General features: G+C 37.8%; 1 protein-coding gene across 4 annotated transcripts; it reads left to right on the forward strand.

Annotated features, from left to right (window-relative positions):
* The first annotated feature begins 416 nt into the window (after positions 1-416).
* Positions 417-16,335, forward strand: Nkrf (NFKB repressing factor). Of its 4 annotated transcripts, XM_078034325.1 has the most exons (4): positions 417-597; positions 824-1,113; positions 11,951-12,081; positions 13,364-16,335. In XM_078034325.1, exons 2-4 carry the CDS (start codon positions 848-850, stop codon positions 15,322-15,324), a joined length of 2,358 nt encoding a protein of 785 aa, XP_077890451.1. In that variant the 5' UTR covers positions 417-597; positions 824-847; the 3' UTR covers positions 15,325-16,335. The 4 variants fall into 4 exon arrangements, with proteins under 4 accessions (XP_077890451.1, XP_040140771.2, XP_040140774.1 ...); XM_040284837.2 differs by having other exon boundaries at positions 417-1,113; XM_040284840.2 differs by lacking the exons at positions 417-597; positions 824-1,113 and adding an exon at positions 5,212-6,473.
* Positions 16,336-19,024: the final 2,689 nt, after the last annotated feature.

The following is a 19,024-nucleotide window of genomic DNA, read 5'->3' on the forward strand; positions in this document are numbered from 1 at the left end:
TGGTATATGAGTGATTTTCTTTGCAAGTGTTTCATTTTTACTACCTTTTCACAAAGTTAATGATGTATGACACACAGAGATTTTTCACGCTATCACCTAAAGAAAAGGCCCTTTGGAGCGCTAACGTTAAAAAACGTGTAAAATCCATTCCAAGCCTAAATTAACGCTAGAAATCCAGGGGGAAAGCGTCAGATGAGCTATTATTACCAACAATTACCTGAGGGCACCTTCCAGGGACTTAACGGAACTAGATTCTCCAACCTCAGAGAACCTTCTTAACTCTCATCCAGGAGTCCCCGCCCTCTAGTCACCACGGTGCGTCAAAGGCCCATAGTCGTCATAGGAAGGGTAAAAAAGTACGTCGCGCGAGATTCTGCGGCGAGATTTCGAAGTTAGGGAACAGCCGCAGCGCCTGCGCACTGGCCTCACAACCCCGGGGCGGCACGCGGGTAGGTAGGCTAGAACTCAGAGGAGGGGGAGCAGAACGTGCTGGTGTCTTTTTAATTATTTTTCCACTCCTCGCTTAGTGCGGGGGTCCAAGAAGGTGCGGAGCACTCGGACTGACTTGACCTCCACAGTGCGCGTGTGAGTGCGGAGGTAATTCTCCTGCTCCACGAGTTGGAGTGCAGCTGGCGTGCGCCCGGCGTCGGGACGTGAGCTCGTGCTCCCCTTTTCTTTTTAACGTTACCCCCCACGCACACATTCCAGTCCCCATAGAGTTGGTCTTCCTGCTTGAACGCACCCCTTCTCACCCGCCCCTCCCACCAACCCCCTGTTCCTGCGGGCTAGCTAGCTCGCTAACAGTGAGCGGGTGCGTCCCTAGGGTCTCTGCTTGGAGGCGGAGAAGATGGCTGGAGGACGTCTGCTGTTGGGGGGCGACTTCCTGTCGCCGCCGCCGCTGCCCCCCCTCCCGCCGCCGCCGCTGCCGCCCCTCCCGCCGCCCCCGCCTGAGCCAGTGCTAGAGCAGTGGCGCTATAGCCACGAAAGTGACTGGCAGTGGGCTCTGCGGCGTAGCTTCATCTGTCGGCACCTGCATAGCTATCCTGGGGCTGCCCTCGACCAGCTCCTCGCGCTTTCTGCTGCCTGGACCAACCACGTTTTCTTGGGCTGCAGGTGAGAAAGGTGTGGGAGATTGGGTTAGGGACCAGAATGAGTACGAAGTGGGTGATGAGGGTTGGATTAAGGAGGAGGTGAGATTGGTGATGGAGGTTGGGTTAGGGTCAGCGGTGGTGGTGGAGAATCGGTGATGGTGAGATAGGGACGAGGGCGGGATGCAGTTGATGGTTTGGAGGTTGGAGAGAGGTGCGGGAGGATATCAGGCTTAATTATTGGTCTGGGGGTGGGGTGGGCTACTGTGGTGGCAGGGAATGACCTAACAGGGGATGCAGAGATCAGCAACCCCTCCAGGATCAGGGATGGCATGAAGATAAAGCTGCGTCTAGAGGAATATTATTGAGAAGTGGTCGTTGTGGTTGATGATGGTTTTGGAGGACGTGGGAAGTGATGAATAGCAGAACCTAGGACCTGCGTAGGACCTTCCAAGGATGCGGTATCCGCAGAGAATATTCGATGGGTCTGCTGGGGGGGGGGAGGGTAGGAGACCCTGCGGTTCTAATCCTGGTCTCCTCCTGACCACTCTCTTCTTCCATCTCCATTAGATACCCCCCCTCTACTTGCAGTCCCCCACCTGGGTTTTACTGTCTTCTGGAGAGGCTGTATGTGTTAGGTCTCTGAGACGCAGTGTCAGCCTTGCTTGTAGATTTGCGCATAATGTGTCTGGACTCAAACAAAGAAATGGATATATCTGCTGTAAAAATTGATTGCTCTCTTTTACTTTAGGTATGATAAGAAGGATTAATATTTGGCTTCTGGATGAGGTTTTAGGGCTGTTTGCGTGTCTATGTATTTCTCCCTGCGCAGTACCTGGTGGCTTCTGAACAGGCCTCTTTGATAGCTCTTTGCCTTCAATGGAGACTGCAGTATGGTTACAACGCAGTTTTTTTTTCTTCCTTGGAAACAGGCTATTTCGACCTCTGTCCTTCAGAACCCCCAAATTAGCCTTATACTTGACTAACCATTCCTTTGATAGACTTGGGAATATGCTTATTTTGACATTCTTTCCTAAAAATCAATTTTTTATTAGGAAGGATGAGAAATTCTGGAAAATGATTAGAGCCAATTCAGTTCTAGGGATGACTATAAAATATACTGAAAATAAGATTGTTGAACATGATATTCAACTATGATACCTTGCTCTTATCACAGAAATTTATGTTTTCCATCTCAATTTCTACCTCCAGAGATAATGATTATTCACTGGAGGAACTGGTTACTACTGGGAAACCTTGGTAATTAAGCAAGTAAGATAAACCCAATTGACCTTCACCTTGAACCCTTGAACAGTGTTGTTCTTGCATTTGAAAAGTTTCCTTATAATCATATAATTACTATATAATCCTCAATATCACAGAAGACTTGGGTAATTTGGATCCTTAAAAAAAAATTTAAGTAGGGAAGGAGAATAATCATTCTTTGGGTTAATTATAAAGCTTACTTTCCCACTGGAAGGTAAGCTTTTGAGGGGAAAGAGATTTTGCTTTCTTATTCACAATTTCATCTTATACAAAGAGAATATTCCTAGAAAAATGCCTGCTACATAACAGGTGTTCAATAATTGTGTGAGGAGTGAATGGATGTATACAACTTTGTAATGTACAACACATTTTAAATATTTATTTCATTTAACAACAACTTTGGGAGTTAGGTGTTGTCTCATTTTTACAGCTCAATTGATGGAGGCCAAGAAGTAAAGTGACTTTTCTAAGGTCCCACAGTTGGTAATATTCTGATGTCCAGTATGATACTCTTTCCACTGGGAAACAGCTGTCATATTTGGGAACAATGGACCAGAGATGAAACCAAGTAACTGACATAAGCCATATCATTTATTTCAGGATTTTATTCCAAGAACAGCAGCCTTATACATAACCTGGGCATTAACAAACCAAGCCAGTGGTTGTTGGCATCAAAAGCTCAAACATCCAAGGATATTTTGTGTGTGCATCTGCATATAGTATATATAAACTCATGTTAGGTTGTAGTTATGTCAGTTCAGTCAGTAGAATAATTACCATAGCATTATCAAATAGCTTAATTGAAAAGCAATATTTGCATTGTGTCTGATAACTTTAGATATAGATGAAAGGGAAGGGCCAATAGAGAATCTTGGAAGCCAAGGACCCAGTGCAATAGCCAGGCTTTATATTAGATCTTGTCTTCAGGTGGGTAAAATCTATATTCTAGTACTTGTTGATGTAAGTGAAGCTCCTATTTTCTGCGACAGAATACTCTTCTTTTCTCTCAAATGAACTGACTGCAGAATACATGGTGACATAATCCTTTCTAAGCTTCAGTTGTTAATTTGTTATTCAAGGCTCGTGATTTAACATCTAGAAGAGATGATGAAGAGTAGCAAAATAGGAACCCTTTGCCCTTTTTCTCCTTTGGCAGAACTATTTGTGTTCATTTGAATTGGGATTGAAATTGTTATAATTTAAGGATATCTTTGAAAAATCCTTTATCATAAGACCAAGAGAGGAGAAGCACAGATGTGCAGGGAGGCAGCCCATATTTCATTCCTTTTGGTGATAGTGGCAGTTTCCATGGAGTAAGTTTGAATATCTTCTTGACTCTGTAATTGTGCTTTTCACATTTAAGTATGTCAAAATCACCTGTTAGGGAGGTTAAATCACAGGTTGCTGGGGCTTACCCCAGGGATTCAATAGGGTTGAGGAGGGGACCCAAGAATTTGCATTTCTAACAAGTCCCCAGAGGTGAAGCTGATGTTGCTGATCCAGAGACCCAGCAACACTGAGAACTGCTGCTTTATAGGATAAAATAAAGCAGTGTTTTCCAGTCTGCTTTTAAACATTTTTCCCTTGTTGTCTAGGCAACCAGGAAGCTCAAATAGCTGAAATTTTTTCTCTTTTCTTGTTTGTCTGCTTCATGAAAGCAAACAACACAAAAGGAATTTAAAAAATCAAACTCAAAATCTGTGTCAAAGGTATCAGTAGTTGAGATTGTAGGTGCCCTTTCCTTTCTTTTATATTTTAATTATCAGGTAATGCAAACATAACTTTTCAATTAAACTAATTGATAATGTTATGGCAGTCCTTCTACTGACTGAACTGAATTAAGTACAAAGTAAAAAGATAATTTTATACATATTACATTAAGATTTTTTTCTGCAAGCAATATTTAAGATAATGTCTTGTGGCTAATGAAAAATTGGTACAGTCTTCTAATTAATTACATATACAACCCTTGAATAATTTTCATATAAATGCCTACAAATCTGTGTAATTTTTATTTATAAATTGTAGATAATATTTGTTTGTTTGTTTATTTCACAGCGCTGGGGATCCAGCCCAGGGCCTCATGTATGCTAGGCAAGTGTTCTACCACTGAGCCACACTCTCACCTTTATATATGTATATTTAATAGAGCAGAATGCTTGGTTACCTGGAACATTCAGTTTTCCAACCTTTCTTGATCAATAGGACTAGAAGCAGAATCCTGGCCTGTTCATCTTTGATGAAACATTAATTAATAAATATGTCTTAGAATGAAACCAAATTTGCTCCCTTGATTATTTGTTTCTTTTTTTTCATCATTGATATAGAATGAGACTGGTTTTTGGAAGGTAGATATCAGCTGGACTTACATTATAAAACTAACTTTGCACATAGCAGGTAGAATACGTAAATCTCCAGCTAATGAAGCGGGAATGGAAGCACTTGAAAGATTTATCAGTCATCTGATTGTATGTTATTAACATATAACATTAGGAGTCTTATAAATAGTTTAGAATAAATAGCTTTATACTTTGAAACCCTAATCTTTGCTTAATTTTCAGGCCTCATCTTTTTAGTTTAGACTAAGAGCAGTTTAATGTACTTAAATATTTTATAAGTATCTATTACTGAATATTAAATTACAGGTGTCATTGTATAAATTATAATGGTTTAGTTCTTGTAGCCATGTGTACATATATGTGTATATATGTTTTATATATATTATATATATATATAAAATATATATATATATATCTTGAACAAGAATGTAAGATTCATGAAGACAGGTGTTTCTGTCCACTAGAAATCATCTTTTTGTATGCTAGACAATTAAATAGCATCCTGACTTCCAAAACCTTGGTATATTATAAGCTTCCTGTGAGAACCATAAGACCTATTGAGGTTCTTTGATTTTCTTTTAAGTTCTTACAACCAAGTGGGTAATCTAACATATATAAATACACAATATGCATGAGTCTTAGAATTACTACATTAAACTTTTCTTGTTTTAGAATTGTTTTCTTTTTTAGTTGTCAATAGACCTTTATTTTATTTATTTATTTATATGTGGTGCTGAGAATCGAACCCAAGCCTTACACGTGCTAGACAAGCACTCTATCAGTGAGCCACAACCCCAGCCTTTCATTAAACTTTTCTTAATGATTATTTACATTATATATTTCTTTCTTTTTTTTTTAAGTTGTTGATGGACCTTTCTTTTATTTATTTATATGCAGTGCTGAGAAGCAAACCCAGAGCCTTGCACATGCTAGGCAAGCACTTTATCACTGAGCTACAACTCCAGCCCCAATTTACATCATATTTCATAATATAGAATGCCCTATAGCCTTTAAAACTCATGTGGTAGTGGGGTGGGGCTGTATCTCGGTGGTGGAGCACTTGCATAGCAAGCCTAAGTCCTTATCTCCAACAATGCAAAAACAAAATAAATTCACATGGTAGTGATATGAAGAAGCAGCTTATGATATAGTAGATTAAGAACAAAAAACCCCCACCAGATTGCAAATCAACATAGATGATGATCAGTTAGTGATTGGAAAGGGTATGGAAAATACAGAAAAGAAACAAAAATAAACCCCAAAATGTTATCAAAGGTATTAGGGTTGGGATCATAGGTACTTTTCTTGGAGGATTTTCTAAAATTTTTGGAATAAAGTTGTAATTTCTAATATACTATGAAATCCTAGTGGTCATCTTAAGGAATCTAACTTAATATTTTTGTTATTCTTTGAATAGTCACATGTTAGATACTGTATGATCTTTTCATTCTTATTCAAGCTATCCAGGCTTCTTTGGTATCATCATTTCCTAGTAAAGAACAGAGAATCTGACTGTGTTGGCAACCTACGTGAAGTCTTATTTTTTTTATAGCCTACGAGAAATGTTGGATTTTGTGGTAATTTTAATGAATAGGGAATAATAAGTAGGTAGAATAATTACCAGTGCTGGAAGAAGCTTGAGAGAAAAGTGTGAATAGAGTGATCCCCAAATGCATTGCTCATGTGCACTGTATGACAAGGATACCATTTTCAGTTACACACCATACTTGGATATTCAAGTTCTAATTGAAGGCCTGGAGAATTTTAACTGGAATTCAAGGTGAGTGGCTTGGATGTACTACCAGTTTTGGTAGCAGTATGAGATTATCGGTTTTAAGAGTTGCAGTCTTCATCACATTTTCAAAGTCTTATTTTCATTGCATACCTTGGCAATTGGACTCCCACATCTGAATGGGAATGTATGGTGTTTTAGACTATACTTTATGATGTTCAGATAATGAGAAATAAAAATAAAATTGCTGTTGATATTTAAATACTGATGTTACCAGTAGCAGTTATCAGTAGGAAGTACAGTTATAATTCAACTAATTTCTAGTAATCTGTCCACAAAGGCCACCATATCTTGACTTATACTTTGTGGGGAAAGACAACTGATGGGTTTGGAACTATTGTGCTGAAAATGGAAAGTGTTACACTCTTTCAAAAACACCACTCTTTGATTGGGGATGTGTCTCAGTGTAGAGTTCTTGCCTAGAATTCTCAAGGCCCTGAGTTAGATTCCCAGCACCAACATACAAACAAAAAACCCTCTACCTCAACAAATGTTACTTGCTCATCTAAAGCTATGACAGTTATTAATTTTCAGAACTTTCTTCTCAAATGCTGCCAGGAATCTCTTTTTTGGTACCCTTGATAACAAAAATTTCACTTGAGCCCATGGTTGTGTTTCTCTGCTATAAAATGATATTGTCAGAAAACCAAGCTACTTCACAAGGAACTGTCTTTAGAATTGTATATTTAAAACTTTTTTATTATGGTAAATTTGAGACACATACAAAAGTAGAGAAGACTTTAATGAATCCCCACATACCCATCAGTGAGCCATGATGAAGTGCTTTGTCATTCATTCTATCCTTTTTATTTCTTCTATCTTCCCCCTACTTTTTTGTGGGCGATAATCTGAAGTATATCTCAAAAGTCCTGATATCATTTCACCTGTAAATATTTCAGTATGTATCTGTATTAGATAAGCTTTTTAAATATAGAATCAAAGTACCATTATTCATACTCACCAGAATTAACAGTAATTTCTTTAAAATCATCTAATGCCTAGTTTGTGTTCAGTTCATTTATCTCAAATATCTTTTACAGTTTGATTCATGATCCAACTAAGGACTACTGGTGTATTTGATTCTTGTATTTTCTTAACCTATAATCATTCCTCCCTCAGTTTATTTTTATACTATTTACTTGAAGAATTTAGGTTGTTATGAAGTGTTCCCTCATTCTGGATTTTGCTAGTTATATTGATGGTGGTGGTAAACATTTTTCTGGGAGTTAGGGATCTGATTAAGTTTAGTTTCAATTATTTGGAGGGCAAGAGTACTTTATAAATAGTGCTAGGAGGCAGGTGTGATGACACATGCCTATAATTCCAGATACTTTGGTGGCTGAGGCAGGAGGATGGTAAGTTGGAGGCCAACATGGACAACTTAATGAGATCCTGTCTCCAAATACAATTTTTAAAAGGGCTGGGGGTACAGCTAAACTGATAGAGAGCCCCTGTATTCAATCCCTAGTACTACACACACACACACACACACACACACACACACACACACACACAGAGTTTCATATCAGGGAGCACATTTTTGATTGTCCCATTAGTGATATATATGTATATTTTTTTCAGTTGCTGATGGACCTTTATTTTATTTATTTGTTTGTATGCAATGCTGATAATCAAATCCAGTGCCTCACACATACTAGGCAAATGCTCTACCACTGAGCCACAACCCCAGCCCCCTATTAGTGATATTAAAATGATTTTTTCCAACTTTCCAACATCAAATTTTTAATTGAAATTTTTATTGACATAATTGTAGATTTGTATGCAATTATAAGAAATAATATAGAGATACCCAGTACTTTTTTTAGAAATTTAAAAATTTGTTCTAATTAGTTATACATGACAGTAGAATGCATTTTGACACATCATACATACATGGAGTATGACTTCTCATTCTTTTGGTTGTACATGATGTAGAATCATACTGGCTGTGTAATGCCAAGTACTGTTTACCCAGTTTCCCCCAGTGATAACCTTTTGCAAAATTGTTGTGTAATATCACAACTAGGATAATGACATTGTCATAATCAACTGATCCTACTCACACTCCCTGAGATTTATTAGTATATGCATGTATTTAGTTCTATTCAATTTATCATGTGTAAGTTTTAGGTGTGTTCTTTGTTGTTGATTGTGTGTGTGTGATGCTGGGGATGGAACCCAGGGTCTTGTGCATACTAGGCAAGTGCTCTACCACTGAACTACACCCCTAACCCATGTGTAGGCTTTTGTATCCACCTCTACAGTCAAGATACTGAATATTCCCAATATCACAAGGATCTCCAGAGTTGTCCTGTTATAACCACATCCATCTCCCTCTCCATATATACCCTGTTGCATAAATTATATATATATTGTTGTTGCCGAGTAGTGTTCCACTGCGTGTCTTTATCAAAGTGTAACCATTTACCTGTTGAAGGACATCTGCATCTTGCAGTTAGACTGGTTACTAATAAAGCTATTGTGAACATTCATATACAGGTTTCTGTGTGAATATATGTTTTTATTTCTATGAAATAAATGTCCAACAGTGCAATTCTTGGGTGGTGTGGTAATTGATGTTTAATTTTATATGAAACTTTTAAATTATTTTCCAGAGTGACTATCCATTTTACATTTCTACTGGCAGTTATCTGAGGGATCTGATTTCTCTGCATCTTTGCCAGCATTTGGTGTTGTCACTTTCATTTTGATCATTCCAATTGATATTATGGTTCTCAATTGCATTTTTCCAGTGGCTAATCATGTTCAACATTGTTTCATATGTTTGTTTTCAATCTGTCTATACTCTTTGGTTGAGATGTTCTGTTAATGTCTTTTGTTCATTTCAATATTTATTTTTGCCAAGTTTTGAGGAAACCAGATTGTTGTCAAGTGTGTGGTTTACAAATATTTTCTCCCAGTTTGTAGTTAGTCTTTTTACAGAGCCTGTCAGAAAGAGAGCAAAGGTTTTAAGTTCTGTTAAGATCCATTTTACCACTATTTCCTTTTTATAAATAATGCTTTTAGAGTCAGCTCTAAGAACTGCTTGCCTAGCCATAGATATGAAGATTTTCTCTTATGTTTTATAAAAGTTTTATAGTTCACATATAAGTCCGTGATGCATTTTAAGTTAACTTTGCATAAGATGTGAGGGTTTGTTTATTTTGTTTTGTTTTTGCCTACAGATACCCACTCGTTCCAGCATCATAAGTGGCTAAGGCTATCCTTCCTCCATTAAATTGCTTTGGTACCTTTGTCAGTCATTAGTTTTAGAATGTTTGTGTGGGTCTTTTTCTGGGTTCTTCCTCATCAACTTTTCATCAATACATTTAGTAGCCATTGATGATCATTTATTATTTTATTATGACTTGCAAAATGGTAGTAGTTTGTCATTCCCTTTGTTTATTAGCTGGAATACTTCTATAAAAGAGATTTTCCTCAACTCTTTGGTTGTTTTGAGATATGGTTTGTATAGGAAAATGCAGGATAAATGCTTGCTTTCTTCCTTTAATATTTACTTGTTTGCAGAATAATGACTTGATTCCTTCCATCCTCAAAAGGTGACCAATAATGGGTTTGTAAGTATTATGAACTTAGTAGATTTCCAGTGTATCTGATGTATTTTATTATTTTTTTAATTCTTTTTTTATTGGTTGTTCACAACATTACACAGCTCTTGACATATCATATTTCATACATTAGATTCAAGTGGGTTATGAACTCCAAATTTTTACCCCAAATGCAGATTGCAGAATCATGTCGGTTACACATCCACAATTTTACATGATGCCCTATTAGTAACTGTTGTATTCTGCTACCTTTCCTATCCTCTACTATCCCCCCTCCCTCTGATGTATTTTAATTCATTCCAATTATTGTTATTTTTTTCTGCTTGAATTGGGGATTGAACCCAAGGGTACTTTACCACTGAGCTTCATCCCCAGCCCTTTTAATTTTTTTTTATTTTGAGACAGGGTCTCACTAAGTTGCTGAGGGTCTTGCTAAGTTGCTGAGGCTGGCCTCAAACTTTCGATCCTCCTGCCTCAGCCTTCCGAATCGCTGGGATTACAGGTGTGCCCCACTGTGCCTGGTCAGTTATTGTTCTTTTTTTTTTTTTAAGAGAGAATTTTCTAATATTTATTTATTTTTTATTTTCGGTGGGCACAACATCTTTATTTTACTTTTATGTGGTGCTGAGGATCGAACCCAGCGCCCCACGCATGCCAGGTGAGCATGCTACCACTTGAGCCACATCCCCAGCCCTCTTTTTTTTTTAAAGAGAGAGTGAGAGAGGAGAGAGAGAGAGAGAACTTATTTTTCAGTTCTCGGTGGACACAACATCTTTGTTGGTATGTGGTGCTGAGGATCGAACCCGGGTCGCACACATGCCAGGCGAGCGCGCTACCGCTTGAGCCACATCCCCAGCCCCAGTTATTGTTCTTATGATACTGAAGTTGGCTCACATTTCCAGCAGGAATCTATTCATATTGGCTTCTGGGTCCATTTGACACAACTCTCTGTGGTCTCTCATAGCTTCCTTGTTTCGAAGCGCAAGAAGATCTCCCAGGCTCATCTTAGATATTTCCTGCCCCAGACTTGGAAATAGCCATTTCTCTAAGAACCCTGATTCTTTCAGTGAGAAATAACAATGACCACAATCTCTTAACACTCTTAATACTTCTATAAATATATAAATATAATTAACTTACATAAAATACATTTAAGAAATGGAAAGTAAATCATGAGTTTATACTGATATTTCCAATTCAAATTGCAGATAAAAATCTTGAGTAAGCTTTCTCCGTTTAATGTTTATATGTCTTATGCTGAAAAATCTTAATTCCTAATGAGTAACATTACATTTGATAGGTAAATATTTTAGAGCTGATTCTTTGTTTTCTTTTTCCTAACAGTAAAAATTTTTTATTTCATTTAAAGCATTCTCTGATTTTCACTGAAATTACATTATTTCAGGATTTAAAAAAAATATTGTAATTTGTTATATATGACAGCAGAATGCATTACAATTCGTATTACACATATAGAGCACAATTTTTCATATATCTGGTTGTACACAAGATTCTTTGGTTTTATAGCCAACATACCCCATTAGTAAAATTTTGTGGGAGCAATGATAAGACTGGCTCATTTACAAGCTTTTAAAAAAAAACTACATCCATATACCACAGTGAATTCCACCTTTATGTATATGAATAAAGCACCAATTTTTAAAATGACAAATAAATAGAAGACCAGTAGAGTAGAGGAAAGGGCACAGGGGGAGGAAATAGGGGAGGGAAGTGGAAGTACTGGGGACTGAAATGGAACAAATTATATTCTGTGTATATATCAGAATGAATCCCACTATTATGTATAATTATAATTCACTAGTAAAAATATTTTTAAAAAGTTTTAGAAACTACATTCTTACCTGTTTTAACTCTAGGGTATATTAACTTATATAGGTACAGCCCACGCTTGATGGAAAAAATTCTCCAAATGGCCGAAGGTATTGATATTGGAGAGATGCCTTCCTATGATCTGATGCTGTCCAAACCTTCCAAAGGTCAGAAACGCCACCTCTCAACATATGATGGTGAGTATACTGTTTCTGAAAGGTGGGATTTGAAGAAAGAATGTGGCTTTTTTTTTAATGATATGAGTGTGGTATAAGGTTTTAAATGACATTGTTTGTGACATATAGGTAAAATATTTTCAACTTAGTTATGTATAATTTTTAAGGATGCTAAAGAGAACTGAAAATTAAGCATACTAAAGTTATGCTATAATGCTATCCTTGAAGTCTATGCCATGGAACCTCCCTCTAAATAGAACAACCTTATACTGTGATCATTTAAGCATCTCAGTAACTGAATCCTCTTGGATGGGTCCAGGAGAGACCCTCTCTCTACTGAGCATTGTTATAGGAGGAAGTACTGGTGTCTGATGTGGCCTCAATAGAGTTCTTCCATAGCTTTTAGTTTGGTGGTCCCAATAAATCATTAGTTTCTAGCTGTTGTTTGTTCTAGAAATAAAATACAGCTAACATGGTTGAGCAGACGGGTCAGAACTAAAGTTTTGTTTTGTTTTGTACTGGGTATTGAACCCAGAGGGACTTTACCATTGAGCCACATCCTCAGGCCTTTTTATTTTTTTAATTTTGAGACAGGATCTTGCAAAGTTGCTTAGGGCCTCACTGAGTTGCTGAGGCTTGCTTTGAACTTGCAATCCTCCTGCTTCAACCTCCTGAGCCGCTGGGATTACAGGCATGTACCACTGCACCCAGCAAAACTAAAGTTTTGACGTTGAAAACCTTTGGGATTTTTTGATATTTTTTTTCCTCTGATTTTTGGTCACAATTTTAAAAGGTACCATCACAGACTCACTCACCTCTGATACAAAAGAGAAAGGTTTTATAAATGCCTCTGGTCATCATCTCTGTTGCATTAGAGCTGTCTGTTCCATTTGCAGTCCCTCAGTGAGATTTTCGGCACAGGGTAGTAAGAGGTTGTACTAGAACATCCTTCTAGAACCCTTCACTTTTTAGTAGAGGTGAGGAGTACATCTCACTTTTAGCTCATTTGATGCAAAATCATCTACCAGTCATGCATGGTGGTGACTTGCATACTTGATTCAATGGTATATTTCCTATCAAGAGTCCTCCCTTACACGTGGAAGGACAGGGAGCATCCCTCCTTACAGTGGATATTACATTGATAGAAGTCCCTTCACCCAAATGACTTGAAGTTTTTATGATGGGACATATCTTGTACCAACAATGCAGCTTGCAACCATATTAATGGTTGGTACTATATTCCTGCTTTGTTCTTTTGAAATATTCCCATTTTAATGAATTGTAAATTTCACTCATTCTATAGGTCAAAATCCTCCTAAAAAGCAAGCCGCTTCCAAATTCCATGCGAGACCTCGTTTTGAGCCTGTCCATTTTGTAGCTAGTAGTTCAAAAGATGAAAGACAGGAAGATCATTATGGCCCTCAAACAAAAGAGGCAAATGAGCAAACACGTTTTGCCAGCATGCCAAGAAACAGCTACCAAGATTATACTCAAGACTCTTTCAGTGTACAAGATGGGAATTCTCAGTATTGTGATTCATCAGGATTTATTTTCACAAAAGACCAACCTGTAACAACCAACATGTATTTTGACAGTGGGAACCCTGCCCCAAGCAGCACACCACAGCAGGCAAACTCTCAGTCAGCTCCCGAGCCTTCACCTTCACCTTCCCAGACATATCCTGAGTCAGTGGTAGCTGAGAAGCAGTATTTTATTGAAAAATTAACAGCAACTATCTGGAAGAACCTTTCTAATCCAGAGATGACTTCTGGATCTGATAAAATTAATTATACATACATGTTAACTCGTTGTATTCAAGCATGTAAGACAAATCCTGAGTATATATATGCTCCTCTAAAAGAAATCCCTCCTGCTGATATCCCCAAAAATAAAAAACTTCTAACAGATGGTTATGCATGTGAAGTTAGGTGCCAAAATATCTACCTAACCACAGGTTATGCTGGCAGCAAGAATGGGTCCAGGGATCGAGCTACTGAGCTAGCTGTAAAACTCCTGCAGAAGCGTATTGAGGTTAGAGTTGTCAGGAGGAAATTCAAGCACACAATTGGAGAGGACCTGGTGGTGTGTCAGATTGGCATGCTTTCATATGAATTTCCTCCAGCTCTGAAACCACCAGAAGACCTGGTGGTGCTAGGTAAAGATGCTTCCGGGCAGCCCATTTTTAATTCTGCCAAACACTGGACCAATTTTGTCATTACAGAAAATGCAAATGATGCCATTGGCATCCTTAACAATTCTGCCTCATTCAACAAGATGTCAGTTGAGTACAAATATGAGATGATGCCAAATCGCACATGGCGTTGTCGAGTGTTTTTGCAAGACCACTGCTTAGCTGAAGGTTATGGAACCAAGAAAACAAGTAAACATGCAGCTGCTGATGAGGCTCTAAAAATTCTTCAAAAAACACAGCCCACTTACCCATCTGTCAAAAGTTCCCAGTGCCATTCAGGCTCTTCACCCAGAGGATCTGGAAAGAAGAAAGATATAAAGGATCTTGTGGTTTATGAGAATTCTTCAAATCCCGTGTGCACGTTGAACGACACGGCGCAGTTTAACCGAATGACGGTCGAATACGTCTATGAAAGGATGACAGGCCTCCGTTGGAAATGCAAGGTGATCCTGGAGAGTGAAGTCATTGCAGAAGCCGTTGGGGTGAAGAAAACTGTCAAATATGAAGCTGCTGGGGAAGCTGTGAAAATCCTCAAAAAGACCCAGCCGACTGTCATTAACAACTTGAAGAAAGGAACTGTGGAAGACGTGATTTCAAGAAATGAAATTCAGGGCCGCTCAGCAGAAGAGGCTTACAAACAACAAATCCGAGAAGATAACATAGGGAATCAGCTGCTGAGAAAGATGGGCTGGACGGGTGGTGGTTTAGGTAAATCTGGTGAGGGCATCAGGGAGCCTATTTCAGTCAAAGAGCAGCATAAGCGGGAAGGGCTTGGTCTTGATGTAGAGAGGGTCAATAAAATTGCCAAGAGAGATATCGAACAGATCATCAGAAACTACGCTCGATCGGAGAGCCACACAGACTTGACCTTCTCGACGGAGCTGACTAATGATGAGCGGAAGCAAATACATCAGATTGCTCAGAAGTATGGCCTGAAGAGTAAGTCTCATGGGGTGGGCCATGATAGGTACCTGGTGGTAGGTAGAAAAAGACGGAAGGAAGACCTACTAGACCAGCTCAAACAGGAAGGCCAAGTGGGGCATTATGAGCTTGTTATGCCTCAGGCAAATTAACATCTTACTCATTTTTTAAATGCCAAATGAGGCTGCTTTATGAATTAAAGAAATGCTACTTGTTCTTGTTGCAGAGTATTCATTCTTAACACGTTTCATCTCGTTCATATAGTGCTTTACTAGATATTGCAATCTGAAGAATTCTGTCCACTTGTAGTAGCTTAACCCAGCTAATGATATTGTGCAGTTACTGTTTGTGTCTTTGATATTGCTGTGTCCCTTGGATTTTAGTAGTTTATACAAGCAAGAACACACATCTAAATGGAATTTCACCCTGAGAAAGAAATTCACATTTTAATGGGCATAGCATAGCAATCTGCAACAATATGTAAAGTCGATATTGACTCCAGTAAAAGTACAGGTTTAATTCCAGACACACTGGAAATGTCAGATCATTTTGTATTATCTATTTTCATCTTTGTGTGAAGCCAGTTGTAGAATGTTTAATAGTAAATTGTGCTGTATGTGTAAATGTCCTTATCAACTAAATGATGTAAAACTTTCTTAAAGTAATTTTAGTGTTCATTTATTTATAACTTCTATCATGTGATTTCCAAAATATTGGAAGTGATTTACTGTATCTTGTGATATATGGGTTTTAACAAATTCTAGTCTTCATGCTGAGAGAGCCCTACTTGAGAGAGCAGTTGAAAAAGGTTCAGAAACCTTGATCCAGACTGAAGAAAGGAAGCTTGAACTGTTTGTTCTTGGTGCCTTGCAGAGAGACTCACAGCAACTCTCCATTGTAGCTTTCACACGGTTTGGATGTACCACACATCCAAAGCAGCCACATCTGTGGTAGAACTTGGTAATCGACTGAAGATACAGTGGTGCTTTGATGGAAAGGTCAGTTGGCTGGTCCCTCTCTCAAAACGCTTATTAAGCCCCCAAAGCCAACTTTGTAACATATTTAAAACTGCTATTTTCGCTTATTTCTGGAATGTAAAAAAAAATGTATAAAAAGAATTAGTGTATGCTTCCTGAATAAAAAGGAGCCAAAGTTGGTCGAAATGGTGGTGCACTTATTTCTGGGCAGCAGCCTAATACGACACCTTGGGTCTTTGGAGAAGGGAGGTGGTGTTTGCACAAAATATTTCAACCCCAGAGCACCTGTGGATGAACTAAGAATGACTTAGTAGATGGGAACTGATAGGAATCAGTCACTCATCACGTTCCTATGTATTGACATGCTGGCTTCATCCAGATTATAAGCTGTTCACTTTTTTATATGAGATTTTTGTGTTCGCATCTCAGATACATCAACTATAACCTCACCTATAACAACACAGATGAATATTGGTGGTTAAAAACACCTCCAGTGAGATGATATTGAGGATGATTAGGTTGTTTACAGAGTCTTAAAACTTAGCACTGTGCTTGACATGTATTTGGCCTACATGTATTTTGCTTTCCCATTTTTTACTTTTTGCACTAAGAGACTTCAGTTAAATGACTATAAAGGAATTAGACTTACACCTGGATCTAAATTGTAGGTACCCACAGTAACAGTGTATGATGTTTGCTTCTTCACTGACTTCCTTTCATAATGTTGATAGGAGAAATGATGTGTGCATTTTATTTTGGTATTTAACATTTTAACAGTGGCAAAGGGAACTAAAAGCTAAAAATCTTGGTAGATTTTTTTTTTTTACCTAAAAGATTCTTGCCAACCTTGGGAAGCTGTAGTTCAGTTAGTGAGTTAGAAAAACCTGTATTTGATTCTCTGAGTAAGAAAAGCTTTGTAAATTACAAGATGTGAAAACTTGGAACTGGGGTTGTGGCTCAGTGGTAGAGTGCTTGCCTAGCATGGGCAAGGCCCTGGGCTCTATCCTCAGCACCTCATAAAAATAAATAAATTAATTAACAATATCGTATCCAACTAAAAGACATTTAAAAATGTGAAAACTTGATTTCTCTCTTTTTTCTTCCTAGAAATGATTTTTTTTAGAGGAAAAAAAGGTAGGGAAATGTTACATATATATCAAATTTCTTTAGATGAGCCTTAACAGATCAGAAGATTAATGCAGTTACAGTTAAACCTTCCAAGTAATGAGGCCAAATATATATGAATTTTATTCCTGGTTTAGAGGGGCCAGATTTCCTAACTTTGAGATCAGCTTTGGTACTGATGCAAAATTAGAACAAAGTCACTTAATTGTGCTTGAGAATAAAATAATGTTGAGAAATGGGGTTGGCAAGAATGGGCTGCTGACAACCTTGCTGTTCCATTTTATCCCTTTAGTTGAAATAGCAGTCACTTTTAACCCACTAACCTTGCTGATAAAGCCTGTACAGTATATGAGCAGTTTTATTTGGATAGCTTAAATATGTTATACTGAAGAACTGTTTTCCATTTTATATATTTAGCACTGTCTCACATCTACTTTTTTTTGTTTTTCTCCCTCCCCTTTGATTGCAAAATGAATGGAAATATCATGCATTTCATTGGGGTTCTTTTTTTAGTAGTATACAATGCATTCACTTCACCATGAGTAACCCCTGAAGCTTGAAATGAGTCCTAAATAAAGGACTCTAATTACAACTTTGGTTCTTCATTATATTTACTTCCCCACACCAGCAGGTGCAGAATGGAATACAAGTTTAAATATGACTGCAGTTTGATAAAGGGATCTTGCAAGTCTGTTTTTTAGTTAACTTTGTTATAATTCTCGCATGCAGGCAGCCTGTGGTGTTAACAATTGAAAAGAGGGAAAAAAAGGCTATTAACATTATTCAAATGGGTAGTAATGGTGTCTTTGACCACAGATACTTTGAGAGGTCAGGTTGTTGGCTCTGTTATAAGGTTTTAAAAGGATTATCCCATGAATTAGATTGAGACTAGTGTTTTTCAGGAGATGTACGAAATAAATGCTACCAAGTCTGCCCATTCCCAGTCTCATCCTAATTTTTTTCTAATATGACTAACTGTAATATTTAGGCTACCCAGCCACAGTAGGATACCAAATTAATTAAATGTTGAACTATCCACCAAATAAAAGACTAATGGGATTAGGCCTCAGAAATGAACCTGAGGGAAAATATTAAGCACATCTAAGGACATTGCTCCTAGACAATTCAGTTAGTGTGTTCAGTGCAGATTGAGCTGCCCTACACTAAGCTTTTTTAAATATGCATTGTCTAAAATGATGAATAGGCTAGTACATAAGGACTTAATTTCGTTTACCTCCCCAACAAATACTAAGACACTGTAGTTTTCAGGAAGTCATTGTCCTCATCTCTTTAAAATGAGATGAGTTGCTCCTCAGAAGAAAGCAATTATGTTAAAATATGAGAGAGGACACCTATACTCCCAAACTTTACATCAGCTTTAAAACACCATTTTAAATAATAGTTTGGTACTATTTCTTTTTAAGCTAGGGCTTTTTAAGAGGTAGAATGTCAGGATCAACAAGTTAGATCTTAGTCTCTTGGTAAATGCCCAGGTTTGTGTATTCTCTTCCCTTTGGTTGGCCATAATATACACTGGAGGAACTTTTTGATAATTTTCTATTCTGTGAAATTTTTTTAAAAAAAACGTTAATATGGTTTTCTCCAACAGTGTCTACTTTTTACCTACCCCCAGAAATAGTATACTGTAATACCATAATATTTATTTTAAAAGGGGGAATGACTATATATGAGATCCCAAAAGAAATTAATGCCAGAAGTTCATACTAAGCTAAAATACACCTCAACAACA

The sequence above is a fragment of the Ictidomys tridecemlineatus genome, chromosome X (assembly GCF_052094955.1).
Source record: "Ictidomys tridecemlineatus isolate mIctTri1 chromosome X, mIctTri1.hap1, whole genome shotgun sequence".
Taxonomy (NCBI): Eukaryota; Metazoa; Chordata; class Mammalia; order Rodentia; family Sciuridae; genus Ictidomys; species Ictidomys tridecemlineatus.